This window comes from Staurois parvus, unplaced genomic scaffold (assembly GCF_062004578.1).
Source record: "Staurois parvus isolate SC_StPar_1 unplaced genomic scaffold, SC_StPar_1.0 ptg001150l, whole genome shotgun sequence".
Classification (NCBI taxonomy): Eukaryota; Metazoa; Chordata; class Amphibia; order Anura; family Ranidae; genus Staurois; species Staurois parvus.
The window spans coordinates 2,009,106-2,030,305 of NW_028318946.1; the positions used below are offsets into that span (position 1 = coordinate 2,009,106).

Genomic DNA, 21,200 nt, shown 5'->3' on the forward strand with positions numbered 1-21,200 from the left:
TTATGACCACAAAGAGGGTAACGCCATATTAATGGTCACGGTTTTGGAATGGGATGGCCAACTAGCTCATACAGTATATTTGTTATAGTGTCCTCAAACTTTGTCTTTAGAGTCTCTACCTACTGTATTGTTCTACTCTATATATCACTCTAATCCATCTACCGTACGTATCTATCCATCGACTCAATCTACTGTATCTATCTTATCTCTCTACTGTATCTACCGCTCTACTGTGTCTCTTGACTTTATCAATCTCTCCATCTACTGTAGCTTCCTATCCATCTACTGGATACAGTATATCGCTCAAATCTATCTCTATCTACTGTATCCATCTATCCATCTACTGAAATGCTCTAGTGCAGGGGTGCCAAACTGGCAGCCCTCCAGCTGTTGCTGGTGAGCCAGGTCTTCTGATCCAACATGAGCACCTGACCTCATGCAGGTTCTTTTAGCTGAATGGCCACAAATTACCCATACACCCTCCTGTCTTGTGGAAATGCCTCCTAGAAGAGTGGAGGATGATATGACCACAAAGAGGGTAACGCCATATTAATGGTTACGGTTTTGGAATGGGATGGCCAACAAGCTCATATATTTGTTATGGTGTCCTCAAACTTTGTCTTCAGAGTCTCTATAAAGAGTCTCTCTCTACTGTATTGTTCTACTCTATATATCTCTCTAATCCATCTACCGTACATATCTATCCATCTGCTCAATCTACTGTATCTATCGCATCTCTCTACTGTATCTACCGTTCTACTGTGTCTCTCGACTATCAATCTCTCCATCTACTGTAGCTTCCTATCCATCTACTGGATACAGTATATCGCTCAAATCTATATCTACTGTAGCCATCTATCCATCTACTCTTTCTACTGTATCTACCAACTGTATCTATCTATCCATCTACTGAAATGCTCTAGTGCAGGGGTGCCAAGTTGGCATCCTTCCAGCTGTTGCTGGTGAGCCAGATCTTCTGATCTAACAGGAGTACCTGACCTCACGAAGGTTCTTTTAGCTGAATGGCCACAAATTCAACCATACACCCTCTTGTCTTGTGGAAATCCCTCCTAGAAGAGTGGAGGATGTTATGACCACAAAGAGAGCAACTCCATATTAATGGTGACGGTTTTGGATGGCAAACAAGCTCATATATTTGTTATGGTGTCCTCAAACTTTGTCTTTAGAGTCCCTCAAATCTATCTCTATCTACGGTATCTATCCATCTACTCTATCTTTCTACTGTATCTGCAACTGTATCTATCTATCCATCCATCTACTGAAATGCTCTACTGCAGGGGTGCCAAACTGGTGGCCGTCCAGCTGTTGCGAAACTACAAGTCCCATCATGCCTCTGCCTTTGGAAGTCATGCCTGTAACAGTCCATCTTGCAAGGCCTCATGGGACTTGTAGTTTGGCAACAGCTGGAGGGCCGCCAGTTTGACATCCATGCTCTAATGTATCTATCTATATATAGAAAAACAGAATAGATAATAAAAGAACAGAATAAAATAGGAGTAGAAAATAAAGGCATAGAATAGAAGAGAAAATAAATTAAAAGAACAGAATAGAAAAAAAGAATAGAATACAATAGAACAGAAAATAAAAGAATAGAAAAGAGTAGAATAGAAATAAATAGAATAGAATAAAATAAAATAGAAAGAATATAACAGTCTTCCGAAATTTGAATAAAATAGAACCTGCTATTCTTCACAATGAATTTGGATCGATTCGATATTTTTCTATTCAAAATTCAATTTGATGACTTTGAATCCGGTGAAAAAAAATTACAATCCAGTCAAAAACGAATAAAGTAAACGAAAGTTATTAACTTAGCGGATCGATCAGAAAATGGAAACGAAACAAAATGTTTTCGTTCTGCACGTGTCTGTCAGGTCCTGGCGGGCACGCAAGGAAAATAAGTTGTATTTGGCGGCTTCTGGAGCTCCCAATTTTACACAATTTTCTAAGTCTGGAGCCATTATTGGGGGCTGGGATGGGCTTTGTACTCCGGGCTTGTATGTACAGAGCTGTACATGATACACAATACACGGTTACATAACAATACACCTGCTGTAAGGGAAGAGACCAAAGACAAGAGGGGGGGAAGGGGGCTACTCATGTTACCAAGACCGTCTTCAAACTCCTTACTCCCAGTGTTGGTGAATTTAAAGGAAAAGGGGGGGGGGATATTTAATAGTCCACCATCAGAACCATTTACAACATGTTGGCCTCACAGGTTCTTCTGAAGCAGTTTCTAACAAACACAAAGCTTTTCTACTATCCTGCGTCAATGCTTTTCATACTCCTCTTTCTATGCTGTAGGCCAAAATCCATGTTACTTGGTGATGGGAATATAAACCTCGGACTGGCCATCCAGGAGATAACCATCGGTGGTCTACACGCAACGGCGTTGGTAGGACGTGCAGGTTGATTCATAAGCTGGATGACCTAAATTTCATATAAAGGCACATTCACGTTCTACATTAAAGTGACATTCAGGGAGTCACGAGACTAATCCTCGCTACCCTCTGCTTCTTCCATCTGCTGTTGATCGGACATTGACTGTGGACATTGAAGGACACGCTCAGAGTGGACACTCCATGAGGAGGTCTTTTCTAAAAGTCTTTTTTTGGACAGTTGTTTCACCTAGAAGTGGTCATTCTTATGCCATAGTCACCATCAGGCATCAGCCAAATTGGGAGTGCTTGCTTCACCAACAATTGGTGGTCTATACGCAACGGCGTTGGCAGGATGAGCAGGTGGATTCATAAGCTGGATGACCTAAATTTCATAGAAAGGCACATTCAAGTTCTACATTAAGGTGACATTCAGGGAGTCACGAGACTAATCCTTGCTACCCTCTGCTTCTTCCATCTGCCGTTGATCGGCAGTTGACTGAGAACATTGAAGGAGCCGCTCAAAGTGGACACTCCATGAGGAGGTCTTTTCTAAAAGTATTTTTTAGGACAGTTGTTTCACCTAGAAGTGGTCATTCACATGCCATAGGCATCAGCAAAATTGGGAGTGCTTGCTTCACCAACAACTGAGACATTTCAGCAAGATTTAGCAATTTTTGCCAAAAGCGTAGAGTTCTATCAGGAGGGCTAAATTAAGACCGTTTTTAAAAGGTTGGTGGGGTTTAAATAGTTCCTGATGGTTATGAATGCACTTTTAAGTATCATGGACCTGTTCTCCTGCCAAAATATGGAAATGTATTTTTTGGCAACATGAACCTAAATGCTAACCGTAAAGCTAACCCATAGTCACCAACAGGCATCAGCAAAATTGGGAGTGCTTGCTTCACCAACAATTGGTGGTCTACACGCAACGGCGTTGGTAGGACGTGCAGGTTGATTCATAAGCTGGACGACCTAAATTTCATAGACAGGCACATTCACGTTCTACATTAAGGTGACGTTCAGGGAGTCACGAGACTAATCCTTGCTACCCTCTGCTTCTTCCATCTGCTGTTGATCAGAAGATGACTGTGGACATTGAAGGACATGCTCAGAGTGGACACTCCATGAGGAGGTCTTTTCTAAAAGTCTTTTTTTGGACAGTTGTTTCATCTAGAAGTGGTCATCCACATGCCAAAGTCACCAACAGGCATCAGCCAAATTGGGAGTGCTTGCTTCACCAACAATTGGTGGTCTATACGCAACGGCGTTGGCAGGATGAGCAGGTGGATTCATAAGCTGGATGACCTAAATTTCATAGACAGGCACATTCAAGTTCTACATTAAGGTGACATTCAGGGAGTCACGAGACTAATCCTTGCTACCCTCTGCTTCTTCCATCTGCTGTTGATCAGAAGTTGACTGTGGACATTGAAGGACATGCTCAGAGTGGACACTCCATGAGGAGGTCTTTTCTAAAAGTCTTTTTTTGGACAGTTGTTTCACCTAGAAGTGGTCATCCACATGCCAAAGTCACCAACAGGCATCAGCAAAATTGGGAGTGCTTGCGTCACCAACAATCGAGACATTTCAGCAAGATTTTGCAATTTTTGCCAAAAGCGTTGAGTTCTATCAGGAGGGCTAAATTAAGACCGTTTTTAAAAGATTGGTGGGGTTTAAATGGTTCCTGATGGTTATGAATGCACTTTCAAGTATCATGGACCTGTTCTCCTGCCAAAGTATGGAAATGAATTTGTTGGCAACATGAACCTAAATGCTAACCGTAAAGCTAACCCTGATCCTAGAATGAACTGTGAAGCTAACCCTAACACCAGCCCATTGTTTACTAACCCTAACCCTTCATTTGTTAAACCTAACTCCAGTATTAACCCTTTACACCTAACTCTAACACTAACCCTTTGTATTCTAACTCTAACCCATTGTACCCAACTCTAATACTAACCTTCCCCCTTCGTTTATAAACCCTAACCCTTAGTTTATTATTTCTACCTCTAACCCCAGTATTAACCCATTGTACCTAACTCTAACACTAACCCTTTGTTTATTCATTCCAACTCTAACCCCAGTACTAACCCATTGTACCTAACTCGAATACTAACCCTTACCCTTAGTTTATTAACCCTATTATTTCTAACTCTAACCCTACTACTAACCCCTAACACTCTGTTTATTAACCCCAACTGACCTTAACATAAAACTTAACTTCTAGCTTATTACCCCTAACTTAACCCTAATACCAACTCTAATCCTTCATTTATTAACCCTTAATAGTAAACCCTAACACTTAATTTATGAATCCTAAATCTGACCCTAACCCTTCATTTATTAGATATATTAACCTTAACCCTTCATTTATTAGCCCCAACTCTGACCCTAAAATGACCCCTTTGTACCTAACTCTAATACCAATACTAACCTGCTGTCAGGAATGGACTCAGCACTGGTGGTGGGACTCACCTGCCGTGTGGGCTGCAGTACCAGGGCTGATCAGCGGGTGCTCTCAGCAGCCAGAAGCTCACTCCTGCAATCAGCCAACACCTAGGGCTGATTGCAGGAGGTGTATTTAAGGAATAGCCAGACCTGCAGTCAGTGCCTTGGTGTATGTTTCCCATGAGCCCCTGTACCTGGTATCCTGTGTTCCTGCCTATCTGCCTAGTTGCTGACCCTGCTTTGATCCTGACCTCTGCTGACCGTCTCCTGTTGAACCCCTGGCTTGCCTGACCATCCTTCTGCCGGATCCTCTGTACCGCGCTGCCCGTGAGGTACTGAACCCGGCTTGTGACTCTGACTATTCTCTGCCTGCTCCTCCGGTACCTCACTGCCCGCACGTTGCTGACCTGGCCTGTCTGACTACGCCTGACGCTACCCAGACAATCCATCCATCCCGCACGGATCCAGTCACTACTGTCCAAACCTGCCAGCCCCTTCACATCAGGCTTTCCCCCAGTACATACCCTCGGCGGACCCCTCTACCACAGTTGGGTGCACTCAGGGGCCGCGACCTGGTCTCAGTCCTGCGCCAAGTCCATCCCCACCATCAGGGGCTCTGGTGAAAAGGCAGACTGGGGCTTAGACTCCGCGCCCTGGGGAATGCTGTTCTGTGGGTCACTATAGATCCCGCCGGGCGGTGCCTGACAGTACCTTACGGCCCACCTGACCATTCCACCTCTCCAGCCCTGACTACACCTGTGTTCCTGAAGCCTGCTACTTCCGTGTGTCAGTCCACACATTTCTGGACACACCTGGATCCCTGACACCTGCATTTTTAACAATCCTAACTCTAGCCCTATAATTAACCCTTTGTTTATGAACCCTAACACTAACCCTTACCCTTTGTTTATTAGCCCACATCTGACCCTACAATTACCCCTTTGTACCTAACCTTAACTCTAATACCAATACTAACCGGCATTTTTAATAATCCTAACTCTAAACCTTTAATTAACCCTATGTTTATGAACCCTAACACTAATCTTTGTTTACTAACCCTAAATCTAACCCTAACATTAACCCTTACCCTTTATTAGCCCCAACTCTAACCCGAAAATTGCCCCTTTGTACCTAACCCTAACACCAATACTAACCTGTAATTGTAATATTCCTAACTTTATCCCTATAATCAACCCTTTGTTTACCAACCCTAAATCTAACCCTAATATTAACCCTTTCCCTTTATTACCCCACTCTAACCCTAGTACTAACCCTAACCCTTAGTTGGTTAATCCTAACTCTAATCCTAGTAACTAATCTGAATAATAAATCCTAACACTAACCCTTCTTTTATTAACCTTATTTCTAACCCTAACACTTCATTTACTAACCCCAATATTAACCTTAACCCTTGATTTAGAATCTGAATTCTAACCCCAATTTTAACCCTAACCCTTCGTATTTTTATTTATTTCAGGTACTTATATAGCGCCGTCAATTTACGCAGCACTTTCCATATATTTTTTACATTCACATCAGTCCCTAACCCTCAAGGGGAGTACAATCTAAGGTCCCTAACCCTCAAGGGGCGTACAATCTAAGGTCCCTGACCCTCAAGGGGCGTACAATCTAAGGTCCCTGACCCTCAAGGGGCGTACAATCTAAAGTCCCTGACCCTCAAGGAGCGTACAATCTAAGGTCCCTAACCCTCAAGGGGTGTACAATCTAAGGTACTTAACCCTCAAAGGGCGTACAATCTAAGGTCCCTAACCTTCAAGGGGTGTACAATCTAAGGTCCCTAACCCTCAAGGGCCGTACAATCTAAGGTCCCTAACCCTCAAGGGGCGTACAATCTAAGGTCCCTAACCCTCAAGGGGCGTACAATCTAAGGTCCTTAACCCTCAAGGGACGTACAATCTAAGGTCCCTAACCCTCAAGGGGCGTACAATCTAAGGTCCTTAACCCTCAAGGGACGTACAATCTAAGGTCCTTAACCCTCAAGGGGCGTACAATCTAAGGTCCTTAACCCTCAAGGGGCGTACAATCTAAGGTCCCTAACCCTCAAGGGGTGTACAATCTAAGGTCCCTAACCCTCAAGGGGCGTACAATCTAAGGTATCTAACCCTCAAGGGGCATACAATCTAAGGTCTCTAACCCTCAAGGGGCGTGCAATCTAAGGTCCCTAACCCTCAAGGGGTGTACAATCTAAGGTCCTTAACCCTCAAGGGGCGTACAATCTAAGGTCCTTAACCCTCAAGGGGCGTACAATCTAAGGTCCTTAACCCTCAAGGGGCGTACAATCTAAGGTCCCTAACCCTCAAGGGGCGTACAATCTAAGGTCCCTAACCCTCAAGGGGTGTACAATCTAAGGTCCCTAACCCTCAAGGGGTGTACAATCTAAGGTCCCTAACCCTCAAGGGGTGTACAATCTAAGGTCCCTAACCCTCAAGGGTGTACAATCTAAGGTCTCTAACTCACATTCATACATACACATATTAGGGCCAATTTAGACAGGAGCCAATTAACCTGCCAGCATGTCTTTGGAGTATGGGAGGAAACCGGAGTACCCGGAGGAAACCCACACAGGCATGGGGAGAACATGCAAACTCCAGGCAGGTGGTGTTGTGGCTTGGATTTTAACCAACGACCCTAATACTGCCAGGCAAAAGTGCTAACCATTCAGCCACTGTGCTGCCCAAAGCCATGTGATAACTAATTTTATCAAAATTGTGGTCATTATTTTCCCTGCAATATCAATACCGTGAAATCAATCCACTCACCCCCCAATAATCACATAGCCGTGGGTAGTTTTATTCCAGGGTAACACCCAAAAGAAAACTATAGAGGTGAAAATCTTACAAAAAAGGAGACAGAGAAAGCAAAAAAAGTTGCTGGAGACAATGTGGGAGCCAATTGAAAGGAGAACAGGAAAAAAAACCAGTCGGAAAATATGATGCAAACAAGAGGCGGGTGCGGATACAGTAGTAGAATTAAGGGCAGATCATCCCAGTGACACGGAAAAACAAAGTTCCCATATTCTGTTTGTAAGCCGCCGATGATCCCCACCCCAGGGCCTGAGGGAACGGACTTGTTGTTAGGGGACCGTTGGGTGCCCCTCCCTCCTAGTGAAAAGGACCTTTGTGTGCCAAGAAGACAATGGCGCTCATCCTGGGAGAATAGCAGCATCACTTGTCTCATTTGACAGGTTTACATGCGGTTATTTGACCCCAGCCTCGTCTCACACACACACCAAATCCTAGACGACGTTCGCTGGCTGTTCTGAGCCTCGCTGATGTAGGACAACCAATCCTTGGCTTTGGCGTCCTTTGGAATCTGCAATGTAACTACAACGGCTAACTTTTTATGAACTCTGTATATGAAGATGACCACGTCCTGCATTTCCAAAAATGCAACGCAATAAAATGCTACTGAAAAACGCTGTGAGATTGAATTGCGGATTTCAACATTTAAAGCTCAAGACACTTTTGAAAATTTTTTCCAAAAATTTCTTTCACGTACATTCTAAATGCCTATAGGACACACAAGACCTTAACCCTTTGAGGACCGTAAGATTTTGGAACGCCAAAAGAATCAATTTTTTTGTTTTTAAAGTTCGTACACTTCAGTTGCTATAACTAAGCCATTTCATGAAATAATTGGCAAAAAGCTAGATCCATTTGTTGTTTGTTGATAAGAACTAATATTTTGACTCAAACCAAAAAAAAAAAGAGTTTTAAGTTCTTAATCAGATGATACACGCAATTAAAAACATGGGACAAATACGTCCCTTGGTCCTCAAAGGGTTAAACATACTTAAAGTCAAAACTTTCACCTATTTTAATTTTTAATAAGCTGTTGGTGTTCCATTGAGGTGATTTCCCATCACGTCTTGTCCCAGAGACACAGCAGGAAGTGCCCACTTAGACAAATGTCCACTTTGGAAGATTTCCCTTCTATTTTTGTTCTGGAGGCAACTGTAGCATTTTGGATTTCCCATCATTTGAGGGAATGGATAGGTAAGTAACCCGGAATTGTCCTACTGGTATCACAATGCAGTAGTGGTGTTCATATAAGGTGTCTGGATCCTGAACTGGTGGCCTCTACACACCATGGTTTCCTTCATTTTTAATGGAAACAAAGGGATCCAAGAGTTAATAGTCCAGAAACAAATTTATTCCAATGTAAGGTCAGGTGGAAGACCATACAAGAAATTCAACGTGTCTCAGTGGCCAAAACTCTCCCCGTCTTCAGAAGGAGAAGCGCTGTTCTCCGTTGACATTGTAAAGCATGATAGCACTCCATCTGCGTGTGATTTCACATCACACGTCAGAGTCTAAGCCTTCACTACTTTATCCAGAAAACAAAGAGATTTAGATGTAGATACACAATACGATTATGTTGATTATTCTGCACAGGTTAAAAAAAATGGATGGACCGCAACCTGCAAACACAGGCAAAACAGCTTGTGTTGGCTTGTTGGAAGGACCCCATCCTGTCTTTCCCTCAATCTCCTTACGGCCTCCTCCTCCTAGTTCATCTCCCCTGCCGTGTGTAAGCCCCTCTCTCTCCTTCTCCATCTGCTGTTAAGCGTGATTAATCCACTCTGACACCCCTAACCCCACAGACAGACCCCACCGTGAATGCCTATGACTTAACGCATAAACTGATTGCAAATCAAGAAATGCATTGTACTGGCAGATAAAAAAGATCTGTACGCTGTGCAATGGCCAAGGTCCACCAAGTAGGAGTAAAAAAAAAATTTAAATATCTACTGTTTGCGTCAAGTTTTGAGTTAAACCACTGCAACCTTTGCCTTTACACTGTATGGCCAACTAATGGTGGAAACCTGACCTTGACATGAGCTTCACAGGTGGACATCTAACCTTCACATGAGCTATTTGGACATCACATTCAAAAACCATGTGCAATAAAAAGGAGTCGGCCTCCCCACATGGCTATCACAGCCTTCACTCTTTTGGAAAGTATTTCTAGAAGATTTTGGAGTGTGTCTTTGGAAATTTGTATCCATTCAGCCAAAAAGAACATTTGTGATGATGGATGAGAAGACCTGGCTCCTAGTCAGTATTCAAATTCAGTAGGGTTGAGATCAGGGCTCCATGTAGGACATCATGTTCCTCCACACCAAACTGGTCAATCCATGCCTTTATGCAGCTGGCTTTGTAAAAAGTCTTCCTGGAACAGGAAAGGGTCTTCACCAAACTGTTACCACAAGGATGGAAGCCCACAATTGTCTAGGATGTCTTTGTATGCTGTAGTATAAATAGTACCCTTCATTAGAAACACATGAACTCCATAATTTGGAGGAGACGTCACATACTTTTGGCCATACAGGTAGCTGTGATTATTGGTTGATCGTTGGCCATACAAGACCTGGCTCCTAATCAGTATTCCAATTCAGTAGGGTTTGAGATCAGAGCTCCATGTAGGACATCAAGTTCCTCCACACCAAACTGGTCAATCCATGCCTTAATGTGGCTGGCTTTGTACAAAGTCTTGCTGGAATAGAAAAGGGTCTTCACCATATTGTTACCACAAGGTTGGAAGCCCATAATTGTCTAGAATGTCTTTGTATGCTGTAGTATAAATCGTACCCTTCATTGGAAACACCAGAACTCCATCAATTGGAGTAGACTTCACTTAATATTGGCCATACAGGTAGCTGTGATAGTAGGTTGATCATTGGGCATACAATGTATCTCCTGGGCACTCTACTGGTGAGACCTCTGAATTTTACATACTCAAAAGTATAATCAGGATGCAGATCCCAACATACACACCAAAGTCATTCACAGATTTTCATCCCCTTGCTCTGTAGACAAATTTCAGATCTTCTATACTAAAGATGCAGGAAAACACGGATTTCATAGGCTAAGCCTACCCATGGACATAAAATGATTAATGTTGGTGGATTACTCGACAGGGGATACGATCAGGTGGTTGGGTTGGAAAACTTTGTCCGATCAATATTGCACTCTCGCCCTGTTTTGTACATGGTGGGAGCGATTGTGTGCCCACAGCCAAGAGCAGCTTGGCCATGGTCGTAGGTGTCAGGGCAGGGGCTGAGGAACGGACAGGCAGGCCTAAACAATGTAACGCACTGGATGGCGACAACCACCACCCACAGACCGAAGTCCCCCAGGGCGCAGAGTCTAAGTCCCAGGCTGCCCTTCACCAGGGCCCCTGATGGTGGGGATGGACTTGACACAGCCAGGAACCAGGTCGCGGCCCCCGAGACACCTCAGTTGCGATAATGGCCGCCGCCAATGGCGTGTAGCTGGTAGAAGACAATAGAGTAGTCGGGCAGGCCGGGTCAACAACAACAGGACAAAACGGTACAGGACAGCAGACGAGAATCACGGGTCACGGGCCGAGTTCAGCAACGGAGGATCAGATCAAAGGAGAACACAAAGAATGGTCAGGTCACAAGCCGAGTCAGATTCCAGGAGAGTCACGAGAGTCAGAACAGAGTTATAGCAACACAAAGACACAAGTGCAAAGGGCATGTGCGGACCACAGGCTTATATGTAATCAGCCACACCCCTCTGGGGGATGGACCTCAAAGACCTGAAGGCATAAAAGATTCCCACCATGCTCTGCAGAAATCCAACATGGATGCCAGCACATGGAGAAACATAACCTCTGGGAAAAGGTAGGACCCTGACAGTAGGCTGCACAGAAAAGGACACACTAATGGGGGGGGCCTTCTGGAGAAAGAGCAAAGGTAAGTAATACAGCCTCTTCTGCAGTCCTCTGGACTTAACCAACATTTAACCCTTGCAACGTGCGGGGCCCCATCTCAAGGATGCTTCTTTTTTTGTTGTGCCCAAAGGTAGGCTTAAAATTCACTTATTGTTGACCAACTCCGTACTTCTGCTAGAAATGTGTTCAAAGTATCAACTACTTCTTCAGGAAAATAACACTCTCTAAGGTGAGTTGTGAGCTTACTACCTGCCAATTTTGAGGTCATGTCATCCTGTTCTTGATCTTAGCTTCTCATCGAAATTACTGCCATCCAGAGCCTTACTCACACCCATCAGGTATGAAAAGGTTTTAATTATGTCCAGTCCAGGACAATTAGAAAGTTTACAATCTAGAATCTAGATAAAACAAGCAGCAAAAAAGCTTTTAAGATGTTTACAGGTAACGGCACACCCTCTGTCTGTCATTAGCGGCCAGTGACCCATCACTAGGCTTAGGGCCGGGTCCCTCATGTGTGTGTAATAAAGTCACTGAAGCATCCATTTCCTCATTCCAAAATTGAACCCCTTCCCCCACCTCCTCCTCCTTCACCAGTTGGACAGGGCCTGTCCTTACTACAGGTAACTAACAAGGACCCAGTGTCTGTCTCTGTAATCCTACCCTGGGGCTCTGGTGACAGATAGGGATCTTTCTGGAACAGCCCAAGATCACTCACCATTCTCCGTGCTGCTGTTACTATGGATGTAAGCTGCGACACGCACGGCAGCATTTAAAAAGGACGTGTCTCTATTAGCTGAATGCAAGAATCTGAATATTCAGGCTTAAATGGTCATAATTGTGCTGGCATGCCTGAGAAGGGTTTATTTCCTTCCTTATTCAGCTTGACTAAAGCCGGCCAAACATGAATTGGAATTTGGTTGGTTCAGCAGGGACTGGCCAACTTTCAATCCAAGTATGGGCACCCTGGTTGTACAGAAGTCAAGAATTTCCCCATCCGCATCAAATGTGTGCATGGGGAAATCGGATCTTTTTTTAATTCAATCCGCTGGTTGAACAAAAAAAATAAATATATGGACTGCCTTACTCCGAAACCAAATGTCAATACAAAGAGGGCTACAGCAGGCCATACATGGCTGAATTTCATCAGAAACCAGAGGAAATTCAAGTTGTGGGTGGCCATGTTGGCACCCTCATGTCCAACATCCTCCAGTCTTACAATCAAAGGAACCAGGCTGGAAGTTGTTAGCCGAACCTCGGCTGCATCCAATCAGATTGTGCGGGTGCTGACTGTCCATACCCAAGAGCTACGATGTTTAGCGTGGATGAGGCAAAAGATAGATTTCTCTTGTTCAGCTTTATGTATGCCCAGTCTAACTGTTTCTGTCCTGTCAACTGTTAGACAGGTCAGATGCATGGCTTCTTTATTGGTTTACTAGCTCTACAGAATCCTTGATGGACATTGGCCTCCTAATTTAGCCTTCAAAATATGAACGTTTTGCCCAACCTAACTGTTTCTGTCCTGTCAACTGTTAGACAGATATGATGCATCGCTTCTTTATTGGTTTACTAGCCCTACAGAATCCTTGATGGACATTGGCCTCCTAATTTAGCCTTCGAAATATGAACGTTTTGCCCAACCTAACTGTTTCTATCCTGTCAACTGTTAGAAAGGTCAGATGCATGGCTTCTTTATTGGTTTACTAGCTCTACAGAATCCTTGATGGACATTGGCCTCCTAATTTAGCCTTCAAAATATGAACGTTTTGCCCAGCCTAACTGTTTCTGTCCTGTCAACTGTTAAGACAGGTCAGATGCATGGCTTCTTTATTGGTTTACTAGCTCTACAGAATCCTTGATGGACATTGGCCTCCTAATTTAGCCTTCAAAATATGAACGTTTTGCCCGGCCTAACTGTTTCTGTCCTGTCAACTGTTAAGACAGGTCAGATGCATGGCTTCTTTATTGGTTTACTAGCTCTACAGAATCCTTGATGGACATTGGCCTCCTAATTTAGCCTTCGAAATATGAACGTTTTGCCCAACCTGTTTCTATCCTGTCAACTGTTAGACAGATATGATGCATGGCTTCTTTACTGGTTTACTAGCTCTACAGAATCCTTGATGGACATTGGCCTCCTAATTTAGCCTTCGAAATATGAACGTTTTGCCCAACCTAACTGTTTCTATCCTGTCAACTGTTAGACAGATAAGATGCATGGCTTCTTTATTGGTTTACTAGCTCTATAGAATCCTTGATGGACAATGGTCTCCTAATTCAGCCTTCAAAATATGAACGTTTTTTTGTTTTTATTACAGGATTGGGTTGTCCGCTCCCTGTCCACCACACCCAGCCTGGAGGACTAGGGTATCCTTTTTTGTCTGGCTCATTACCAGAGACTTCTGACCTTTAAGGCCCAACTGATGGTTGCATTATTGCTGGGATGGGTTGCAAGATCATTTGATTGTGACCCTTCTGGTATTTCTTTCTGTAAAGGTTGAGTCACCTTTTTAGTATTAAAATGAACCCGTCAGAAGATGTCCAAACAAACATGACAGCACAACCTCTTTAGATGACCTCCATTATCTTGGGTGTTCCAAGTCTAGACCCCTGTAACAGTTTTAACCTTTTCTGGTCATGTTGGGAGGCGGTCCACCCAATTTCACCACTTGAACATTACAGTTCCCAATGATAACGGGTCAATACGCAGGGGGCAGGTTGGCTATTGAAACTACTAGAGTTTAGAGATGGAAATGAGGGCTTAGCTCTTGATTTGTAACAAAGTCTAATTTTGCTGATAACTCCAGGGGCGGACTGACAACTCATGGGGCCCCCAGGCAATAGGGGATCATGGGGCCCCTGTGTCCTTGCCCACACTCAAAGCACACCCAAAAAAGCCTATAAGAAAGGTACCAGGGACATTTAATGGGGCCCCCTACTGACCCTGGGCCCTCGGGCAGTGCCTGAGTGTTCGAATGGTCAGTCCGCCCCTGGATCAGTCACATCATTGTTTTTTAGTACAGGTATACATATAGCATCAACAATTTACACATATCGTAAATAACATCAGTCTCCATCCTCAAGGAGCTTACAACCGAAGGCCACATTTCACACAAATAAATTTACTGAGGCCAATTTAGACAGGAGCCAAATAACCAACCAGTATGTCTTTGGTGTGTCATGGGAGGATAACCATGTGAACAAAGGGAGAACATGCACACTCAATGCAGAGAGTTTCCAGGTTGGAGGACCCCAGTGTTGCATGACAGAACTGCTCACCACAAAGACTCTGTACTGCCCCATGTTTTCTGGAATGGGGAAGTAAATTTGGACAAGCTAATAGAATGGATTATGCAGTTACAATTACATTTTCAGACTTAGGGGAAAGGAGTGATTCATTGTATGGAACTTTATGAGTGGTTACTAGAGATCAGAGTACTCACCGAGATATTGAGGGTCCACGCGTGGGGAGTAGAGGCCAAATTTGATAAAGATGGGGAGGATGTAGCCAAATCGCACCCACTCGATGACGTAGAGAGGAGGGCGCCCCGCGTCCTGGTGGAGGAGGCTGCACCCCAGGACCGCGCTCTCTCCTACACGGCCAACCACAGTCTGAGCGTCTGATCGGATGGTACCTGTGGGGACATGGAAGGGTGAGGGGTCACTGAGGAAGGCTATCAACACAACACATCAAACACAGCAGTTGCAAAATAGGATTTATTTAAATTTCTGAACCGCAATCTTAATGCCAGCCATTGATGTAGTACAAGACTTAGTGTGCATTAACCCAGAGCCTAATGCCCATAGGTAGGGAGAGGACACAGGAAGAGTGGTGTGGTGAGGGGAAGAGTGGTGTGCTGAGAAGGCAGGCATGATGAGAGGAAGTAAGAAGTTGTGATGGGAAGGGTGGTGTGCTGAGAAAGCAGGCATGATGAGAGGAAGTAAGAAGTTGTGATGGGAAGGGTGGTGTGGCGAGGGGAAGTGGGGAGTAGACTATGGAAAGGTGGAGTGGTGAGGGGAAGGGAAGTGTAGGGAGATGTGATGATGGGAAGGATGGCATACAGAGGGATAAAAGGAGGTGAGGTGATGGGAAGAGTGGTGTGGTGGTAGGAAGGGTGGCATGGTGAGGAGATGGGAGGGGTGGTGATGGGAAGAGTGGCAGGGTGATGGGAAGGGTGGCATGGCGATAGGAAGAGTGGTGTAGTGATGGAAAGGGTGCCAAGAAAGAGGGGAAGGGAGGTGTGGTGATGGGAAGAATGGTGTGGTGATAGGAAGGGTGGCAAAGAAAGGGGAAGGGAAGAGAGGTGTGGCAGTGGGAAGAGTGGACTAGTGATGGGAAGGGTGGTGTGGTGAGGGGAAGTGAGGAGTAGACTGTGGAAAGGTGGAGTGGTGAGGGGAAGGGAAGTGTAGGGAGATGTGATGATGGGAAGGATGGCATACAGAGGGATAAAAGGAGGTGAGGTAATGGGAAGAGTGGTGTGGTGGTAGGAAGGGTGGCATGGTGAGGAGAAGGGAGGGGTGGTGATGGGAAGAGTGGCAGGGTGATGGGAAGGGTGGCATGGCGATAGGAAGAGTGGTGTGGTGATGGGAAGGATGCCGAGAAAGAGGAGAAGGGAGGTGTGGTGATGGGAAGAATGGTGTGGTGATAGGAAGGGTGGCAAAGAAAGGGGAAGGGAAGAGAGGTGTGGTAGTGGGAAGAGTGGACTAGTGATGGGAAGGGTGGTGTGGCGAAGGGAAGTGAGGAGTAGACTGTGGAAAGGTGGAGTGGTGAGGGGAAGGGAAGTGTAGGGAGATGTGATGATGGGAAGGATGGCATACAGAGGGATAAAAGGAGGTGATGGGAAGAGTGGTGTGGTGGTAGGAAGGGTGGCATGGTGAGGAGAAGGGAGTGGTGGTGATGGGAAGAGTGGCAGGGTGATGGGAAGGGTGGAATGGTGATAGGAAAAGAGGTGTGGTGATGGGAAGGGTGCCGAGAAAGAGGAGAAGGGAGGTGTGGTGATGGGAAGAATGATGTGGTGATAGGAAAGGTGGCAAAGAAAGGGGAAGGGAAGAGAGGTGTGGTAATGGGAAGAGTGGACTAGAGATGGGAAGGGTGGTGTGGTGAGGGTAAGTGAGGAGTAGACTGTGGAAAGGTGGAGTGGTGAGGGGAAGGGAAGTGTAGGGAGATGTGATGATGGCAAGGATGGCATACAGAGGGATAAAAGGAGGTGAGGTGATGGGAAGAGTGTTGTGGTGGTAGGAAGGGTGGCATGGTAAAGAGAAGGGAGGGGTGGTGATGGGAAGAATGGTGTGGTGATAGGAATGGTGGCATAGAAAGGGGAAGGGAAGAGAGGTGTGGTAATGGGAAGAGTGGACTAGTGATGGGAAGGGTGGCAGGGTGGGGGGAAGGGAGGATTTGTAAGGAAATACAAGATGTGGTTACAAGAAGGGAGTTGAGATGACACGCCACAATTAAAGAAGAAAAGTATGTCCATGGTGCGGCATTGTTGGAAAAACACATAACCACAGATATACTATGAGCAGCAATTAGCTTGGTGACATAGCAGTAATCCAGAATATATCAGATAAGGCCGCACTTCTATGTGTCTGCCTCTGATAAGCTGGATATAATGGTGAAGAGATGCCACAGGTGAGTGCAGGGATGGAAGCGGCTTCCAAAGGTCCAGACACCGCCCTAACCTCTCCTGTTCTCCAAACCATACTAAAAACAAAGTGTCACTTTACAACTCTCCCACCAAGATGTATTCCTTATGTCCTACAAAACATAGGCCCACAAGTCCCATCCGGCTCACGTGTCTAGATCTGCACAGTTTGCTTCTCTCACAAAGCTTGCTCCCACCTGTTATGGGCATGGGGCTAAATGCCAGATCTTATCATCTAACTAATTAGTAGAACTAAAAGGCAAAACCTTGTTTTCATTTTGGATATAGTAAGGAAGGGTCATCTTTTTTTACATCACCCATTGGGGTGATTTCCCTTCACTCCCTGCCCCATAACCAAAACAGGAAGTGAGAGGAAATGCCTCCAAGGTGACGGAATTCCTGGTTGTCACCAGAACCATTGGAAGATTTCCAATCTATTCCTTCTCTGGTGACAAACCAAAATCTTGGAATTTCATGATGCCACCCCTTCGCCCTACCACACTCTTCTTTCCCTCACCACTTCATTATTCCCCTCACCACTCCATTGACCCTAAGCATGCATCCCTTACCGTCACCACGCCACCCTTACGCTAACCATGCTTCTCTTGCCCTCGCCATACCTCCCTTACCCTCACTAAGCTTCCCATGCCCTCACCACGATTCTCCTATTCTCACTACACCTCCCTTACCCTCCCCACACGTCTCTTACCCTAACCATGCCTCCATTTCCCTCACCATGCCTCCCTTACCATCATTACAACTCCCATACCCTCACCACATCTTCCTTACCCTCACCTCACATCCCCTGCCATCACCATAATTCTCTTACCCTCACCATGCCTCTCTTGCCCTCACCATACTTTCCTTGCCATCAACATGCCTTCCTTGCCCTCACCACAACTTTCTCACCCTCATCACACCTCCACTGCCCCATTACCCTCACCATGCTTCTCGTACCCTCACCGCGTCCCCCCTTGCCCTCACCACACTTCTCTTACCCTCATCACGCCTCCATTACCCCTCACCACGCCTCCCTTGCCTTCACCATGCCTCCCTTGCCCTCACCATGCCTCCCTTGCCCTCACCACGCCTCCCTCGCCCTCACCACGCCTCCCTTGCCCTCACCACGCCTCCCTTGCCCTCACCATGCCTCCCTTGCCCTCACCACAACTTTCTCACCCTCATCACACCTCCACTGCCCCATTACCCTCACCATGCTTCTCGTACCCTCACCGCGCCCCCCCTTGCCCTCACCACACTTCTCTTACCCTCATCATGCCTCCATTACCCCTCCCCATGCCTCCCTTACCCTCACCACACCTCCCTTGCCCCCACCATGCCTCCCTTGCCCTCACCATGCCTCCCTTGCCCTCACCATGCCTCCCTTGCCCTCACCACACTTGTCTTACCCTCATCACGCCTCCATTACCCCTCACCATACCTCCCTTACCCTCACCACACCTCCCTTGCCCTCACCTTGCCTCTCTTGCCCTCACCATGCCTCCTTTGCCCTCACCATGCCTCCCTTGCCCTCACCACGCCTCCCTTGCCCTCACCACGCCTCCCTTGCACTCACCATGCCTCCCTTGCCCTCACCACAACTTTCTCACCCTCATCACACCTCCACTGCCCCATTACCCTCACCATGCTTCTCGTACCCTCACCGCGCCCCCCCTTGCCCTCACCACACTTCTCTTACCCTCATCACGCCTCCATTACCCCTCACCACACCTTCCTTACCCTCACCTCACATCCCCTGCCATCACCATAATTCTCTTACCCTCACCATGCCTCCCTTGCCCTCACCATGCCTCCCTTGCCCTCACCACGCCTCCCTCACCACGCCTCCCTTGCCCTCACCATGCCTCCCTTGCCCTCACCACAACTTTCTCACCCTCATCACACCTCCACTGCCCCATTACCCTCACCATGCTTCTTGTACCCTCACCGCGCCCCCCCTTGCCCTCACCACACTTCTCTTACCCTCATCATGCCTCCATTACCCCTCACCATACCTCCCTTACCCTCACCACACCTCCCTTGCCCTCACCATGCCTCTCTTGCCCTCACCATGCCTCCTTTGCCCTCACCATGCCTCCCTTGCCCTCACCACGCCTCCCTTGCCCTCACCATGCCTCCCTTGCCCTCACCACAACTTTCTCACCCTCATCACACCTCCACTGCCCCATTACCCTCACCATGCTTCTCGTACCCTCACCGCGCCCCCCCTTGCCCTCACCACACTTCTCTTACCCTCATCATGCCTCCATTACCCCTCACCACACCTTCCTTACCCTCACCTCACATCCCCTGCCATCACCATAATTCTCTTACCCTCTCCATGCTTCTCGTACCCTCACCATGCCCCCACTTGCCTTCGCCACACTTCTCTTAACCTCATCAAGCCTCCCTTACCCTCACCACACCTTCCTTACCCTCACCTCACATCCCCTGCCATCACCATAATTCTCGTACCCGCACCACGCCCCCCCCTTGCCTTCACCACACTTCTCTTACCCTCATTACGCCTCCATTACCCCTCACCACACCTCCCTTGCCCTCACCATGCTCATTTCACCCCTCACTATGCCTCACTTATCCTCATTAGACCTCCCTTGCCTTCATCATGCTTCTCTAACCCTCACTACCCCACCTTTCACTCCCCATGCCTCAGTTACCCTCACCACATCTCACTTCTCTTCACCATGACACCCTTCCCCTTCTATTTGTTTTGGGCACTAGCCATTGCACACAGTTCAGGAACATCCAGCAGTTCTCAACGTTCACATGATGCCTTCACTGAAATACAAACTGAGCCTCAACTAAGAACTGATCAGGGCCCTTCAGCCCAAGCACCACCACCAAAGAAAATTGTGCACATGCCCTTACATTATTGAAATTTTCCAGTAAACCGTTAATTACAATTTTTTTTTATTACAACAGTAGAGCGGTCCCTTACCTTGAACGCAGCAGAACAGCAGGCTAAGGTAGACTGTCCAAGACGCCCAACGCATAGCACAAACCCGGCAGTCGAGCATAAGACGCCAGAGGGGTTAATGTCACTTGTCCTTGCAAGCAGCATCGGGAGAGACCCTCCGCAGACCTCCAGCCTGTCTGAACACCGTAGAGCCCGTTAAACCGTCATTCGGCCCTCTAGCCCGGATGGCGAGGGAAGGGGGGGGGGGACAGACACGGGCTCCGTTAAATGGGAGCAGATGCCCCCCTTAGGCGCTAACTGAACTTTCTGTGGTGAAGGAACATCTAGCAGTCTGCGGAGGAAAGGCAGACCCTCTGTCGGTCCGATCGTCCTCGTCTTCCCTCAGCTTGCCATCGCGTCCAGACCTGTTTGGAGAGAATACGGAGGGTTAGACGCTGTCAGACAAGACAGGGACAGAGAGAGAGAAGTGCGTTCCCTCAAAGCTCAAGAGTCAATATTTGCTCAGTCCACACCTACCCACGTACTGTCCACTTGTTCTACTCTCTGTACAGGGGGCAAAGCAAACACATTCCTGAGCCACCGCCGTACGGAGACGAGGCAACAAACGACCGCGCCAGGCTGGGCCGGTGCCTCCTGAATTAGCGCCTGCCAATATTTTACAATTATTCCCAGGGACGCTCTACAGTATTTGAAGGGGGACTCATTCTCAGGGACGCTGTACAGTATTTAAAGGGGGACTCATTCTCAGGGATGCTCTACAGTATTTGAAGGGGGACTCATTCTCAGGGACGCTCTACAGTATTTGAAGGGGGACTCATTCTCAGGGACGCTCTACAGTATTTGAAGGGGGACTCATTCTCAGGGACGCTCTACAGTATTTGAAGGGGGACTCATTCTCAGGGACGCTCTACAGTATTTGAAGGGGGACTCATTCTCAGGGACGTTCTACAGTATTTGAAGGGGGACTCATTCTCAGGGACGCTCTACAGTATTTGAAGGGGGACTCATTCTCAGGGACGCTGTACAGTATTTGAAGGGGGACTCACTTTATAT

At 46.7% G+C, this 21,200-nt stretch overlaps 1 protein-coding gene across 1 annotated transcript in view; it reads right to left on the reverse strand.

The window, feature by feature from the left end:
- IGSF9 (immunoglobulin superfamily member 9) overlaps positions 1 to 20,538 on the reverse strand; it is a 143,021-nt gene extending 122,483 nt beyond the window's left edge. The window contains exons 1-2 of the mRNA XM_089659380.1: positions 20,169 to 20,538; positions 15,011 to 15,202 (exon numbers count right to left, since the gene is read on the reverse strand). Coding sequence (XP_089515506.1) covers positions 15,011 to 15,202; positions 20,169 to 20,247 — 271 coding nt within the window. The 5' untranslated portion in view covers positions 20,248 to 20,538. The remainder of the gene's footprint in view (positions 1 to 15,010; positions 15,203 to 20,168) is intronic.
- Positions 20,539 to 21,200: the final 662 nt, after the last annotated feature.